At 43.4% G+C, this 17,288-nt stretch overlaps 1 protein-coding gene across 1 annotated transcript; it reads right to left on the bottom strand.

The window, feature by feature from the left end:
- Positions 1–10,568: 10,568 nt before the first annotated feature.
- On the bottom strand, positions 10,569–13,159 carry LOC148026506 (L-type lectin-domain containing receptor kinase S.4-like). The gene has a single exon (XM_087690462.1). It carries the CDS (start codon positions 13,112–13,114, stop codon positions 10,913–10,915), a length of 2,202 nt encoding a protein of 733 aa, XP_087546588.1. The 5' UTR covers positions 13,115–13,159; the 3' UTR covers positions 10,569–10,912.
- Between the last annotated feature and the right edge of the window lie 4,129 nt (positions 13,160–17,288).

Raw genomic sequence — 17,288 nt, 5'->3', positions numbered from 1 at the left:
GTAGCACACGAAATTTCATATATATAGATGAAACGTTTTTACATTATGAGTTCTAGTGCTTGTGACGTCATGGTCGCAAGCACTAGCTGAAAGTAATACATATCAAAAATGAAAATTACAAGCCAAGGGGAGGCATGCATGCATGGGGCTCCTCTATATCTCCTCAGAAGAGGCATCATCATTGCTACCACCACCGCTGCCTGTACCGCTGCCATTGCCGCCACCGCTACTGCTAGTCCCCCCTTCGCTATCCTCAATTGCATCAGGGTTCGCCTACACAAAGGATTAAGGTATATAAATACCATTACAAACAATAAATTAGAGTTATCTATACTTTTCATGTAAAAAATAAAACATACATCTTCTGGTGGTGAAATCCTCATGGCGCGATTATATTGCTCCTCCATGATGAGTCCCTCCTCGTAGAAATGCTGCCAAGTGGACGCCCGGTTATGACCTCGATGGTAGCCTACCTCTCTAGGAGTAGGCATCCTACCAACGATATGGAACTACAAAACAATTTGAACATACAACGTATTAAAACACACTACATAATGAAGTGAAACAAATTAAAAAATTTTATTTAAAAAAAGAAATCAAATAATACTTACAAACTCAGCCTCCCATGACTCCCTGCCACCCGATCCATAATGCGACGATCCCATGGTTGCCATCTGGATACATTGCGCCTCTACATGTTGGCGACTTGTCATTTTCTCCGTTGCTCTCTTCTTGGCCTCTTTCCACTCCTTGCGGTGGCAATTGGGTGGTTGGCCATATCTAGGGCGCCCCTGCTCTTGTCTCCGCAATGACTCCTTGGCGCGCATCATAAGGTGAGACCTCTTGTTATGAAGCACGTCTCTCACCTTTGACCATCCCCAATCATCTGAGAATCGTGAATTCTCGAGATTAGGGTACCTTTTATGTACTGCCCGCAGCACCTCTTGCCACAAACCATTTTTTTTGTGCTTGAAGGGAATCATGCAATCTTTGTATGTGGCATGTACGACACTCCTCAAGTAGGCTATCACTTTCCTCCCCTCAAATTCATGCAAGATACCACCAACATCAGTGATAGAGTAGTACATTTGTGGAGGCTCACCTCTCTCATTTTCCGGTGAGGGTGATCGAGAGCCACCACCTAGGCAACCCCCACAAAGCCCTCGACCTCCTCGTCCTCCCGTTGTCGTATTGCTGCGCATTCGAGATGTGAAAACCACCCGAAAGTAGTGTGTGCGATTTCATACTTTATGCACACTTAGTTTTTGTGATTACATTTATGCTCTGCGTATTCAATCTATGTTGAACTGGGTCAAGGAGAGAAGACATTACAACTATTTGAATAAATGCATGAGGAGGATATCTCTCTGGATAATATCACACTTGTCTGTGCTTTAAAAGCTACAAAGAAAGTAATTATATTAGCACCTTTTGCAGATGCCCCAATGTTGTGATGGGTGTTAATGAGGAAAAATACAAACCAGAGATGCAAATTGTATCAAATGCCAGTTGTTCAACGAACTGTCTAGCTTCGTTTGCAAAGGTTATACGCCAAGAGTTTGGAATTATTGAGGGTCTGATGACTGAGGTCTATGAACTACTGCAACTCAAAAGACAGTGGATGGTTCTTCTAGGAAGGACTGGGGAGGAGGCTCGTGCTGCACAGGCAGATATGCATGAAAAGGGAATGCGTGTCAATAGTAACATTTGGCAAGTTATAATTCAGTATATTATCAGTATTAAGTGCATGGAATCAGCTGAGGAGATTTGGAAGCTGGTTCAGGAAACTCAGTTTCAGCCAATGCCTTCCTGGGCAGCCATCTGATCAGAATGTTCAACTTGTTAGGTAGTTACTAAAGCTACTGCTTCTGAGCTTCCATCTCTACTATCTCTGCCAAAGGCTGCAGGTGAGCATAGACTCAGGTATGCTGGTGTTTTTGGGAATTTTTGGAAGTTAGTTGAAGAGAAAAAGTGGGAAGAAGAGCCGTGCTTTGAGGGGAGAATAACGACGAAAATAGCTGGGGGAAGAAAAGGAGCGAGGCTAATTGGGGGGATAAAGAGATATCAACGAAAAAGGCTGCGGGAACAGAGGGATGACGACGACGGAAGGGTCGAATTGGGAGAAAGATGACAACGCAGATGTCCGTGAAGAGGAAGAGCTCTGAAGAGGATTGACGGAGGCTAGCGGAAGAAGTGGCTATGACGAAAGCGCAGAGCAGAAGATAAAGAAGAAAGTGACAAAGTTGCAGTGACAACGAAGAAGAGCTCTGAAGAAAATGTAGAAGGTGATGAAGCAGAGAGACAACGCAGAAGGTCACGATGAGGATGACGTTGCTGTGATGACGGAGGAAGTCTAGAGGGAGATGACAGTAGGAACGTGATGAAGACTGTAAGCATGACGAAAAAGAAGAGAACGAGGCAAAGGAGCTGAAGTCAAAGAGGAGGTCAACAACACAAATTGGTGAGACTGCGATGAAGCATCGGCGAGCTCTGCTGAAGGCGAAGGAAATCGACGGACAAAAACGGCGATCTAGGAGGCTGCTTGGAGAGGGGAGGGGCAACAAAGCTACTGAACGAAGGACGGGCTAACATAAGTTCGTTGACGGATGCTGCTCTGAATGGAGGTGGTGACGAAGGGATTCGACGAAGCTGAAAAGGAAGGCAAACAAGGAGGCGTAAGAAAGAACGAGAATCACAGCAATGACTAGAATCCCAATGTGGGTCATCTCTCACCATGGTGTATAGTGCTGTGCAGTCGAGAGCCTTACCCTGCTGCGCGCGTCCAAGTTATTTTCTCAGTGGAGCAAGTGAAGGATCACTATTGTCTTCTCCATTCAAATTTACCCCGTGGCAAATATCTGGAAGCAATCCAAAGCAGAACTTTGTAAAACAGATACGCATATCTTCATCAATGGCTTCCTCACAAGCTGAATCGAAGAAGATAGCTCCAGGTCATACTCGTGTGGGATGGATAGGAACTGGTGTTATGGGACAGGCAATGTGTGGTCATATTCTTGATGCTGGCTATCATGTTTCAGTTTACAACAGGACTCGAAGTAAAACTGATAATCTTTGCAAAAATGGAGCAGTGTTTTTAGATTCTCCTAGGGCAGCTCAACCTTGAAGAGTCGCCATCCTGGGGATCCAGGAGCGTCAACGTATTTGAGAAGCTCGAACAAATTGGAGAAGGAACTTACGGCCAAGTATATATGGCAAAAGAGATGCAACAGGAGGAGGCAGTCGTGCATTGGCTGGAATCCAGAAAATTTTCACCTAATCCATTCCCTCCTCTCTCATATAAGCTTTTTGTGACCCTTCTCTCAGTTTTTTAGTGTTAAAGCAAACCTTCGAAAAGAAAGTGAAATTCATTTGTTTAAAGTCTATGATGCAGATGGAGAGGGGAAAATGATTTGTGAAGACATTTTGGAAGTTCTCTATGACTTATCAAGCTTTTTCCTTTCCGAAGAACTAGGCCAACAAGTCTGTTTGCCACATTCAAGAGACTTTCCGAAGAACTAGGCCAACAAGTCTGTTTGCCACATTCAAGAGACTAAAGGCTTGAACAAATTGATTATAGGGTCATTTTCTGACATTGCATTCGCAAATTGAATCTTGATCTTGTTTGATTGATCTTCTATCTTGGACCAATAACCTCTGTGGTTGCGACATTGCTTTCACAAACCCTTCGACACCGTACCACTCTCCCTCCTCCCTCGACGTGCACTACTCTCTACCTCACTCGATACACGTGCCTCTGCAAATGTACGTGCTTCGACCGATCCATGTACCTCAGCTAATCCCTGTGTAGGCAAAGATGTGATAGGTGTCCCAGACATCACACTGAAAACCTCATCTGCAGTGGGAGGGTGACCAAGATAATTGGTCATCTCCCCTATGAATTGCTCCTTGTTGAATGGGGTGCTGGAGGATCTAGGATTCCACATCTACACAAGAAAAATCATATTACCTTGTGTAGATAAAACATATTACATACAACGTCTATACCTGGGTCTCTATGCGCGTCTATACCTGCGTCTCCGTGGGCGTCTGTCAGCGCATGTATCCTCACGTGTACACTGTAGAGCACATGCGCCCGCACACGCGCTCAAAGACGCGCCCCCAGAGAAAAATTTTTCGCATCTATATCTGCGTCTACACTGAGATGTAGACGCGCTATCAGACGTGCTCGGTCGGCTGATTTTAGTAGACGACCGCCATTATTGATTTACAAAATGCAATACATAATGGAATCACAAATCCTAAATACACAGACAGAGCAGAGAGAGGAAGAGAGAAACAGAGAGAGAGAGAGAGAGAGAGAGAGAGAGAGAGAGAGAGAGAGAGAGAGACTCACCTTGGGTGTTTGGTGTGGCGGGTGGTGGTGCTTCTTGCTTCTCCTTCTTCCTCTCCTTGGTAAGTTACCCTCCCTTGATGCTTGCTTACTTGCTTGCTGCTTCTTCTTGTTCTCCTCTCTCTTGTTCTCTCTTTCTTCCTCTCCTTGGCTTTCCTTTTTCCCTTCTTGTGTGTTTGAAATGAAAGAAGAGGTGAGTCATGAGGAGATGAGGCATGAAGAGACTGCATGTCGGCTAAACTCAAGCTTCAGAACTGCAAAAAACGTAAGACAGGAAAGGTGTAGTTTGAAAAGAAATGATTTAAGTATGATTTGAATTTTGACGTGTGCGTCTATTTTTGCATGTATAAGCGCGTCTATTTGCGCGGATATATAGACGCAAAATTCGTGTCTATTTACACGCACGGTTACACGCGCTTATAGACGCTGTGATAGACGTGCCCGACTTTGCGCGTCTAACATGCGCGTCTATGCCTCGTTTCTGTTGTAGTACAGGCTCGTCTCATGCAACCAATGTTACGTAAATCCTCCCTTACATTGACTGAATCACGAGCCCCTATCAAGTGATCCCATAATGTAGATACAACATTTTTGAATATGTGCATGGGATCTAATAGGTGATTGATCTTGAGTTAAGTCCAGTACGGAAGATGAAAAAATATAGAGAACCTAACAAACAAACAATATATTATGTAAACAATTCATCATGCTAAATACTTTAAAGTCAATCGAGAGAAATGCACTTCTTACCTGTTGAGTGGAGGGTGGTTGTCGGCATTAATCCATCTCTCCTTCCAATCTCGAATGGTTAGAGATTGTGGAGTCATTCCATTAGTAGGGAGAAAATATTTGGGATAGTCAATAGGAAAAAATCGATGATGATTGTCGTAGATAACCTTCTTTAAACGTGCCGGCCTAGAGGAAACTAGAGAGGGACCGCAAATAGGATATGCATGATATCCTGATGTGGTTAAACCTGAACAAACAAGTGAATTAATAAAATGAAATTGATTCAAGTCTTGAATTTCAAATATAGAGTTATATACATGTACCTGAATACTCTCCGTATCCTTAAAAGTCATGCATGGTCCACAACAACATGGCCTTCAATGTGAAATCTCTAGAGGATGCAGATGCACTTGTGTCTTGCACCTCAATACCTTTCCATAACATTTCTAACTCTTCAATCAAAGGCTCTAAGTAAATGTCCATGTTTTTTACCTTGTGCTTTCCAGGAATCAGAAGGGACAACATTACATGTCCCTTTTTAATTGCCATAGATGGAGGAATATTATAGTTCACCAATACCACTGGCCATACAATGTATGATGTGCTTTTGATGCCAAATGGATTGATTCCATCCATACCTAAATCAAATCTCAAATTTATTGGCTCTTCTTTGAAAATAGGCCACAAATTATCTATATGTTGCCATGCCGGTGTGTCTGCAGGGATCCTCCATTTTCCATCACTTGAACGATGACTAGCATGCCATGACATGAGCTTTCCAATAGACTTACACTTGAACATAAGTTTTATACATTGAACAATCGGAAAATGTCACAAAACCTTACGAGGCACATCCATTGACTTCATCTCCACTTCGTATCTTGATTCGCCACAAACAGGACACTCTCGTGCGAACTCATGAATCCCACGAAATAAGACACAATCATTGACACATGCATGGATCTTGACATAATCGAGGCTTCCCAGAGATATTATGTAATGTCTTGCTTGCTCTCTCTTAGTTGGCAATTTGTTTCCTTTTGGAAGCATTTGTGATAATAACCTACATATATTTTTAAAAGTGAGTTAATAAACCACCAACATATATTTCTGTCTGATTTCAAAATAGAACAATTAATATTATGATTCATAAGCCAAATTGAATTGATACCTACTTCAATAACTCATTCCAAACTGACATCATTCCATCCATAAATTGTTTGCAAGTTAAGTATCTCGAGGGATGCACGAAGAACGGAGTATGTACAACCTTCATACAACAGAGTAGATGACGTATAGTGGATCATCGAGCTTCATAGAGTGACCTTCTCCTTGAACCGATTGCGAAAATAGATGGTGTATCATGTTGTCCAAAATCTCATTCTCTACGACTTGATGGGGCATTTCATGAGGGCTACTATCATGGTTGTGAGTCTCCACTCTTCTTGAAGACTCTGCCTCCTCGCGTCGACGTTTTGCAGTCTCTCACACCCGGGAGGGAGCATCTGAGGATGTGGCACCGCATCCTGCTCAACCACAAAAGGGAGTTTCATGTACGTTGATATATATTGAGTAACATAGACGAGCAATCTTAGTGTTAAAAAAAATAATGAATACCGGTGATTTTTCTCGGTCCCATTCTCCATACAAGCTGAGGTGTGACATTGCAATTCGACATGCTCGAAAAATACACTCTCGACAACGATCACACATGCATTTAATCTTTCGTCGTAGCCATGCATCTCGATTATGAAGACGTAATGTTTCATCCTCACTTGAGGATGTGCTCGTTGACTCATCAGCATGCACCGCACTAGGTGATGACGACGACATGATTAAACCTAATTCATGACAACATCAAAATATTTGTCACTCATATGCTTACATAAAAACTTCAAGCTGGCATATTAATTATTCTAAGATCTCAATTTTAAATACACAAAACTCATCATAAATACATTAAAACTTATGATAAGAATTCACTATCAAAACTTATCTTAAAAATACAAATTATGATAAAATCTAAAGGTGTGTCTATATCTACATTTACGTACGCGTCTAAATTAGCATCTATTTGCACGTCTACTTTCGCGTCTATACGCGCATTTACATAAACTTAGACGCGCATATACACGCCAAAATAGACGTACATGTCAAAATTCAAAATATACTTAAATCATTTCTTTTCAAACTACACCTTTCCTTTTCTGCATTTTTTGTGGTTCTGAAGCTCGAGTTTAGTGGACGTGCAGTCTCTTTATGCCTCACCTAGTCTCTTCATGCCTCACCTCCTCATGACTCACCTCCTCATGACTCACCTCTTCTTTCATTTTAAACACACAAGAAGGGAAAAAGGAAAGCCAAGGAGAGGAAGAAAGAGAGAACAAGAAAGAGGAGAACAAGAGGAAGAAGAAGCAGCAAGCAAGCAAGCAAGCATCAAGGGAGAGTAACTTACCAAGGAGAGGAAGAAGGAGAAGGAAGAAGCGCCACCACCCGCCACACCAAACACCCAAGGTGAGTCCTCTTTCTCTCTCTTTCTCTCTCTCTCTCTCTCTCTCTCTTTCTCTCTCTGTCTGTGTATTAGGATTTCTGATTGCATTATGTATTGCATTTTGTAAATCATGAATGGCGGTCGTCAGACTGAAATCAGCCGACTGAGCGCGTCTGCCAGTGCATCTACATTTCAGTGCAGACGCAGGGATAGACACAAAGAACTATTTTCTCTCATTGCGTCTGAGGCCGCGTCTCAGAGCACGTGTATTCTGCGTCTGAGATACGAGAATACACGCGCTCTGCATAGAGGCTTTGACTTCAGAGTCGCGTCTCCAGGTGCGTGTAGTCTGCAGTATACACGCACGCGGCAGAAGCATTGACCTAGAAACCGCGTCTGACAGTGCGTCTATATTGCATCTCAGATGCGGATATAGACGTGCTCTGGACAAAGGGTTGACTTTAGGGACGCGTCTGAGAGTGTGTCTAATATCCTGCAATTTAGACACGGTTATACACGCGCCAGTACCAGCTCTGATAAAAAATAATTTTCATTGCCTAAACAATATATTTTTGCAATGATGAATGTGACCAATCCCATGTTTGTGTTTATCAGTTTTCTTATTTATGAAAAGCATTAACACTTAAGTTTTATGCTCAATGTCTAAAGAAAGCTAGATTATTAGCACTTTCAAGTACCATGAGCATCCATGTATTTTTTCTATGTGTGAGTATCAAAAGCCTTCTCTTACATAATGATTCTAGGCTCACTGACTGATTTTTCATAATTAATGTTGGATTGGATCAAGGATTATGGCTCTTTGAAAATGTTTAGGTGTGGATGAAGGTAATATATGATTTTTTGTATGCAAAAAAAATTGTCTTTTTCCTGTGTTTTTTTTGTAGATGTCGCATCCTGGTTCATCTAGCAATGACCCGGATTTGGATCGCATGAATGATACATTGGCCTTGTTTGGTAGGGGGGTCAATGCATTTTTTGGAGGTTTTCCTAGTAGGAAAGACTTTATGGGAGAGATGACCAGACACCTTGGCCGCTCTCCCACAGCAAACGAGGTGTTCAGCATCATGTCTGGAACGTCTCTGATGTCTTTGCCTGGCACTACTTTCCAAACTCCAATTGCAGATACTCCACGTGTAGCACCTGTACATGCATCAGCTGAAGCACAAGCGTCAGCCACGCACGTGCATCTGCAGAAGCATGTGTATCGAGCAAGGTAGAGGGTAGTCGACAGAGAGGGAGGAGGGAGAGTCGAGGAGGAGGACGAGGCTTATGTGGGGGTTTCCTAGGAGGTGGCGAGCGATCACCCTCACCAGTAGATCATGTAGAGGAGCCTGTATGCCAGTACTATAGAGTTACAGGTACTGGTGGCATCTTTCATGATGATGAAGGAAGGGATATAATGACGTACATGAGGAGCATCGTGCATGTGACGTATAAAGATTGTTTCGTCTACTTTAAAAATCAGAAAAGCGGCTTGTGGCAGGAGGTGTAATTGAGGGCAGTCCATAGGAGGTACCCAAATCCTGAGGGTCAGTGATTCTCGGATGATTGGGGATGCACAAAAGTGAGGGATTTGCTTCACAACAAAAGATCCCACCTCATGACACGCGCCAGGACTCACTGCGGAGGCAGGAGGAGGGGCATGGAGCCTATAGCCAACCACCTATGTGCCACCACATAGAGTGGAAGAAAGCCAAGAATTAGAAACCAGCAGAGAAAGTGAAGAGTCGCCAGCACGCAGAGGCGCGACGGATCCAAATGGAAACCATGGGATCGTCGCATTACGGATCGAGCGGCAGAGAGTCGTGGGAGGTAGAGTTTGTAAGTATATTTTGATTTCTAATGTTTTAAAATTTATATTTCTTTCAATTCTTTATATAATTTGTTCTAATACATTGTGTCTCATAATTGTTTGTATATATCATGATTGTTTTGCAGACTACTATCGTTGGTAGGATACCTATTCCTAGAGAGGTAGGTTACCATTGAGGCCATAACCGTGCAGCCACATGGCTTCACTTATATGAGGAGGGTCTCATCACTGAGGACCAATACAACCGGGCTATGAGGATTCGACAGCCAGAGGAGGTATGTTTTTCTTACTTTCCTATTAAAAGTATAGCTAATTATAACTTTTTCTCCACCATGTCTACGTAAGCAACCTTGATCTTTTGTGTGTGTAGGCGAACCCAGATGTGGAGCATAGCGAGGAGGAGGATAGCGACACTAGTAGCCATGGTGATGCTAGCAAAGATGTTCCTTCTTTAGATTCGCAGAGGAGCACCATACCTCCTCTATGGCCTTGTTTTCTTGTATATGTATTATCCATCTTTGAGCCTACTGCTTGCAACCATGCTTTAGGTCGCAAGCACTTAAACTCCCCATGTAAATGCTTTTGATCTATAATGAATGCATGGACTTTTATTTTCAATTCTCGTGCTTTTAGATCCATTGTCTTTTTCCCAAATGCACAATCTGATGTATGGGAGGGGAAAAAAAAAAACAGAGAGCATGTGGTTGCTGCTCTCTGGTTTTTTTTTTCGAGTTCTGTTTTGCGCGTCTATCCGCGTGTCTAAATTGCAGAAAACGCGCGTTTATAAGTGCATCTAAAATGCAGAGTACACGCGCTCATACACGTGCTAGATAATTCAAATTTAAAAACGAAATTAAATATCTTTTTTAAAAAAAGAAGATTTTTTGTTTTTCGTTCACGTCAATGAGTTCATGTAAAAGCGCGTCTACGGGTGTGTCTATATGCTTGTCTAGTTTGCCAGATAGACGCGCTGGTAGACACATAGAATAAATTAAATAAATAACAATTTTGATTTTTTTATGCGCTTGTACTCACGCATGTATATGTACGTCTGTTGCGCATCTATTTTTGTGTGTAAATTCCTTTATACATGCAATTATAGACGCGAAGTTGTAGACGCGCAAATAGATGGGCGGATAGACGCGCCCGAAGATTTTCTCTATATTCAAAAATCGTGTCTAAAAGTGCGTCTAAGAGGCCTTTTTGTTGTAGTGGGGAACACAAATGTTGTTAAGGCCCAACCATTTCGCCTATGTCATGAACACTCTCCCCTTCAATGGCCTCATGCTTGTGCAATGGTTAGGAGAAGACCAATTGAGCAAGCTCATGTGCTAAAAGTCTCATGCTAAGTAGATGGACACACCGCGACTCTATAGGATATTAGTTGCAATTAAGGTCTTTCAATACCATTTTTGGATAATAGATTTTATTAGGCTATCAAAGGAGGAATAATTGCAACGGATGGCACAACAAAAGAACGAAATTTAATGACTGCAGTACTCTTATGTCACCTAGGAGAGTAAGCCCGACTATGCATGTCTTGCAAGATAGAGGAGTTGGAGGAAGTGGAGGTGGAGCTGGACGAGGCCGTGTACTGCTTATAAGTACTATTAGACTGGAAAAGCTCGTCGAGGGAGAGGGGAAAGCCGTGATTTTGGTTGTAAGAGATAGTAGGGCGAGAGTGGGCGAGGGGGACCAGGCGCTTCTCTTTGAGGATCTGGAGGACCTGGCGCATGGAGGGGCGGGCGTCAGCCACGGGGTGGCAGCACAGGAGGGCGATGTGGAGCACGGCGCGGGCCTGGTCCTCTAGGAACTCGCCACGAAGGATCGGGTCCACGACGTCGAGTAGCAAGCCCTTCTCATGCATGAGCCAGGCCCAGTTGAGGAGCTGGGCCTGCTCGGGCGGCAGGCTGTAGTCCAGGACGCGCCGCCCGGAGACCAGCTCCAGGCACAGGATCCCGAAGCTGTACACGTCGGCCCGATCCGTGGCCTTGCCGGTGAGCGGGAGCTCGGGCGCCACGTAGCCAGCCGTTCCGGCTGCCGTCATGGTGGCCAACTGGTCGTGCTCGATGAGGCGCGCCAGGCCGAAGTCCCCCAGCCGCGCACTGAAGTCCGCGTCCAGCAGCACATTCGCCGCCTTCACGTCCCGATGCACGATGCACTGCTGGCGCCCCTCGTGCAGATAATCCAGAGCCGCCGCCACACCTTCAATCACGTGGAAGCGCCTCCGCCAGCTCAGCGGCGGCCGCCCGCTGGCACCTTCGACATCGAGGAACAGATGCGCGTCGAGGCTGCCGTTGGGCATGTATTCGTAGACGAGGAGCTGCCGGCTCTTGTCAAGACACCACCCCCGGAGCTGCACGAGGTTGCGATGCAGCGCGTTCCCGATTGTGGACACTTCGGCAATGAAGTCTGACTCCCGCGCCGTAGCCCCTGCTGGCCGGCGGCTGCCTCCGGCCGGCCCCCCACCCGCGACCACAGCCAGCCTCTTGATCGCCACGGGCATCCTGTCCGGCCCCAGCGTGCCCTTGTACACGCTCCCGTACGCTCCCCTCCCCAGAAAGTTCTGCTCGCTGAAGCCCCCCGTCGCCTTGTGCAGCTCCTTGTATGTGTAGCGCTGCGGCCCCACGTGCAGCATGTCCTTGATTGGCATGATCTCCTCCTCTCTCATCCGAAAACTCTTACTCAAGCTCCTTCCCCTGATGCAGCACCACACCCCAGCTGCCAGCACGATCACACCCGTCACGACCAACACTGATCTGACGGCGGCGCCGACGAAGTGCCTGCCACCACCCTGTTTCTTCCACCCAGTCAACGGCCCAGCTCGCGGCGCCGGTGCCGGTTCTGCTCTTGCCTCCACAGTAGAAAAGCTCCATGAAAAAATCTCATGCCCTTCGTACACATCCCCCGTCGATGCTGAGAAGCCTATATACATAGACGGCAAAAACACTGTCGAAAGGTCGTACTTCAGAGACACTATAGGTGCTATGGGTTTCCCACGAGATGACTTGCTGAGGCGCACCTCCACCATCTGCGCCCGCGAGCTGTAGTCCACCCAGCAAGTGAAGGTGGAGTTCCTATACAGGTTCAGATCGGTGTCGTAAGTGTCAGTGGCATTCGCAGACACGACCGTGTTGATGTCGATCCCTATGTGGCTCGAGCTGCTGTCATGGAACTCGGCGTTCTGGAATGTGTCGAACTCCACGGCAAAGAGATGTCTAGTCGGATCGAAGCCCTTGTTAGTGCCATTGACTACCCCTAGGTTGCCCCCATAGCTTCCTTTCGGAGGCCCTTCGCTGTCAGATGGAACAATGATGAAGGCCAAGCCATCGCCGTTGTTGCCATAGCTGTTAGTCCAGATCTGAAAGGTGAAGGTGGTGGAAAAGGACTCTATATTAAGCAAATCAATGGCCTCGTTGTAAAGAAGCCATCCAATGGAGCGTGCCACAGACGCTTGGTCGGGGAACCTTGCCGCTGCAGTCAGGACAACCCCTCCTGTGTCGAAAGATGCATTTCTAAACAGAGATAGATTTTGGCTACTTTGCAAAGGACCGTAAGAGAATTCCAAGCTGCTGCAAATTAAGGGTAATAGTGAAGTAGCTGTAATCAGGCGTATGAGAGTGGAAAGATGAAATGCCATTTTTTCTGCATGATGATGCCGAGATGATAGATCAGCGAGCCATGTCCACAAGTATCTAGCTGCGATCATCAAGTCAATGAGCAATTCGGTCTGGTTTCAAAATGTGGATTTTGCAGCCAGGGGAACTGGCGGTAGGATACAGAGAGAGAGAGAGAAAGCCGGGGCCCGATCACGACAAAGAAAAAAGCCGGGCCAGCCGGCCAACTATTCATCAACGTCAACATAGTTTCTGCTGCTCAATGCTTAGCTGCCGCCTGCTGGCCGTCCTGCCGGCCCTCTCGGTCCTAGAAGTAAGACTGAGCGTTCCCACGGACAATTAACTCAGGCTTTCAAAGCACACTGCCATTCACTTCCAGCTGGACGATGAAGCACTTCCGCACATGCACGTTTGTGTTGTGGCTAGTGACAAGAAGAAGAGCAGATGAAACAATCCATTATCCAACTTTTTCCACTACAAGAGAAAGGCCTTATAGACACGCATTGTACACGCGAAATAGCAGGCACGTTTATGAGCGCGTCTATTGGCGCTAGTATACAGAACGCGTTTATATACTCGCTTTTTAAACGCGCTTATAGATGTGAAAATAAATGCACATATTTTTTATTTCTCATAAAGTCCCTAAATATGACCAAACATCTTAACAGCTAGCTGTATTTTTTAAAATACATTACCAACTTTACTTCTTTCTGAGTATTAAAAATATACATCCAATCATTCAAAGCTAATTATATGCTACAATGAATGATCAATCTCATCTTCAATGAGATCGGCCCTTGCTAAACTATCTACCTCTAGGTCTATGTTACCAATAGGCAATGAAATAAATAAGTCTATCCCACTGTCAGATGTATTGCTATGCTCAATTTCTTCATCATCATCTGCAACCATATTGTTATCATCTTTTGTGGTTCCTTGAACATCCTCACAGGGATCATCTTACACTGCATCATGTATATCATCGAGCATGGCATCATCATGTGCATCATTATTGATTGTTGGATTGTCATCAACTATCTCTATGTTGGTAGCATTATTGGTTTTGAACAATTAGATATGGGGATGACGTGCCACCATCGGTTATTGTTTACCATTGGGTGATGCACAACCTGCATTTAAAAAACAAAAAGTAAGCAACTTAGATATTTATTGTATTTTGAGAATGTATCAAGAAGTAATATATATGAAAATAAATAGCTTCTAATAGACATGCTCGCATTGTTGAGGTAGTACAAATGTGTCATTCTTGCCTTGGTGAAATTTTGTAGAGTCAATCACTACAAAACCACTTGGATGACATCTAATTGTGCAATGCTCACCCGTTGTTACTACTTCTTTAAACCACTTCATATCTAATACATATATAAAAAATCGCCTAAAGTCAAGCTTCAAAATATCTTGGATCAAGCCACAATAACCTTCCATGGTGCCATTGGTATCCTGGAAGTTTGCAAGGATACCACAATCCTGGGTATTTCTCTTATCATCTATACGTTGAGTTTGAAAATGTTTGCCTTCACACCAAATAGCATTGAACAATGTGTACTAGTAGTACATTGTTGAGATCATATTAATGATTTAGTGAAAGATGAAATATGTAAAATTATTATATCATATATAACTAAAGATAATTTAATTATAAGTATGTCTCACCTTTGATAAGCAACCTCGTGCGTATTCCCACTCCTCTTGCAATATATCCATCACCTCCTCTTTTTCCATCTTCTCCATTTTTTCATGTAGCCAATCTATATCAATATGATGTGGAAGTGCACTTAAATGTTCTGGATATGGGACATTACGTCCATATCTAGCACGAAATGCTTGTCTTTCGCTTACTCTTCTTGCCCTTGCTTCTTTATATACTGTCGCCCATTTGCTCATTACTTCGCTGTTAAGCACACAAAATACATTTAACTTACGAAGTTCCTCTTTCATTAGCACTTTGCTCTTTCCTTTTCCTTGAGATATTATAGAGGTCATCCTCAAATCTTCATCATCTTTCCATAGTCATTGTAAAGAGGGGTCCACTTTAGTAAGATATTCAGAGATTTGTACAAGGGATGATTGCACTAACCAACCCTCATCCATGCTTCCCTCGGGCCGTGCATTTTGCCTTACAAAATCTTTTAGGGTTTTCATAAAGCGCTTTAGAAAAAACATCCACCTTGCATGAACTACCCCACAAATTGCGATCTCATCAATCAGATGTACGAGTAAGTGTACTTGAGTAGTCAAAATGGAGCGAGGAAAAGTTTCCTCCACCAAACAAACTATCTCAATGGACAATACTCGAGCCTCTTGCAATGTATTTGGATCGATTTCCTTCAAACTCACAAATCTACCAACATGCAATTGAGAACGATGATTAGTTTTTTCCATAAATTCAAGCGGGTTTACTATGTGATGTACATAATATGTAAGCTAAAAAATAAGTATAATGTATATATACTCGCCAGCTCACCCATCTTGTAAATGATATCATGCACATCTTTCGAAACATAATGGGATATGCTAGTAGGAAGAAGGATGAACTGTATGTAAATATTCATACTTTTTAATTAGTTTATATAGTTATTCCACTAATTAATATATTTATGGCTATGAAAATCCTTACTTGAATTATTTTGTGCCAATCGTAAGACTTCAAACCAGATAGTTGCTCTACACCTCTTTTCTTTTTCTTTATGAAGACTCCCTTGAGGCATCTCATATATCTTGTGGGAGTTCGAAAGCTACATATCTGCTGCTTCACCATCTTTTCTTCGGTCTTCGACAACATCCAAGGTGCACATGGTAACTCGATCTTTCCTCTGGGTCCGATGCGTAGCCAAGCTCATCTCATACGTCCAATGCTACATAAATCCTCCCTTACATTGACAGAATCACGAACCCCAATTAAGTGATCCCATAATGTAGAGGCAACATTCTTGAATATATGCATGGGGTCCAACAGGTGATTGATCTTGAGTTCAGTCCAATATGGGGACGAAAAAATATAGAGAATCTAAGGCACAAACAATATATTATTTCTCGTTCTCATAATGGAGTGTACTTTAAAGACAAACAAAAGAAGTAAACTAGTTACCGACTCATGCCGAGTGGAGGATGATCATTGGCGTGTGTCCAAGCATCCTTCCAATCTTGAATGGTCAGAGATTATGGAGTTGTTTCATTAGTGGGGGGTGCATATTTGGGGTGGTCAATAGGAAGAAAACGATGATGGTTGTCATAGATAACCTTCTTCAAGCGTGTCAGTCTAGAAGAAACCAGAGAGGGACCGCAAATTGGACATGCATGATATTTTGATGTTGTTAAACCTTTAAAAACAAGTGGATTAATGATGACATATATTTGATTAAGAGTAAGAATGAATAAAATAGAGTACGCAAGTACCTAAACACTCTCCATAGCCTGGAAAGTCATGCATGGTCCATAACAACATGCCCTTTAAAGTGAAATCTCTAAAGGACAATGATACATTCACATCTTGCGCCTCAATACCTCTTCATAGCATTTCTAGCTCCTCGATCAAAGGCTCTAAGTAAACATCCATGTTTTTTACTTTGTGTTTTCCAGGAATCAAAAGGGACAACACTACATGTCCTTTTTTTATTGCCATAGACGGAGGGATATTATAGTTCACCAATACCACTAGCCATACACTATATGAGGTGCTTTTGATGCCAAATGGATTTATTCCATCTAATCCTAGACCAAATCTCAAATTTCTGGGCTCTTATTTGAAAGATGGCTGATCCAAATGAGAATGCATAGCCACTAGTAGATCTTCTATCCATAGAGCTACCTGCCCAATCTGCATCTGAGTATCAAAACAATGTAGGCTTGATTCCTTTTTCATAAAACAAGCCAAATCTAGCTGTCTTCTTCACATATCTAAGAACTCTTCTCACTACATCCAAATGTTATTTGCATGGCTTCTGCATAAATTGACTTATCAATCCAACAACATAACTCAAGTCTGGTCTTGTAATGGTCAAGTAGATAAGATTACCAACCATCTTTCTGAACATAGTGACATCCTCAACATAAGATCCATCATCCATCAGCTTAACATTTTGATCCAATGGTGTATCAACCGGTTTGCATCCTATCATGCTATATTTTTCCAACATCTCCAATGCATATTTCCCTTTGTATCAGCCACATACCATGAGGTGTGTCAATAACCTCAATACCCGATAAGTATCTCAACAAACCAAGGTCCTTTATATCAAACTCTTT

Source organism: Lygodium microphyllum, chromosome 13 (assembly GCF_053477565.2).
Source record: "Lygodium microphyllum isolate KBCC chromosome 13, Lygodium_microphyllum_v1.1.10, whole genome shotgun sequence".
NCBI classification, from domain to species: Eukaryota; Viridiplantae; Streptophyta; class Polypodiopsida; order Schizaeales; family Lygodiaceae; genus Lygodium; species Lygodium microphyllum.
This window is presented reverse-complemented; position numbering and strand designations above follow the sequence as displayed.

Bases quoted from the DNA above. Each gene is read 5' to 3' on its own strand.
- LOC148026506 (XM_087690462.1), bottom strand. From the start codon at position 13,114: ATGATCGCAGCTAGATACTTGTGGACATGGCTCGCTGATCTATCATCT.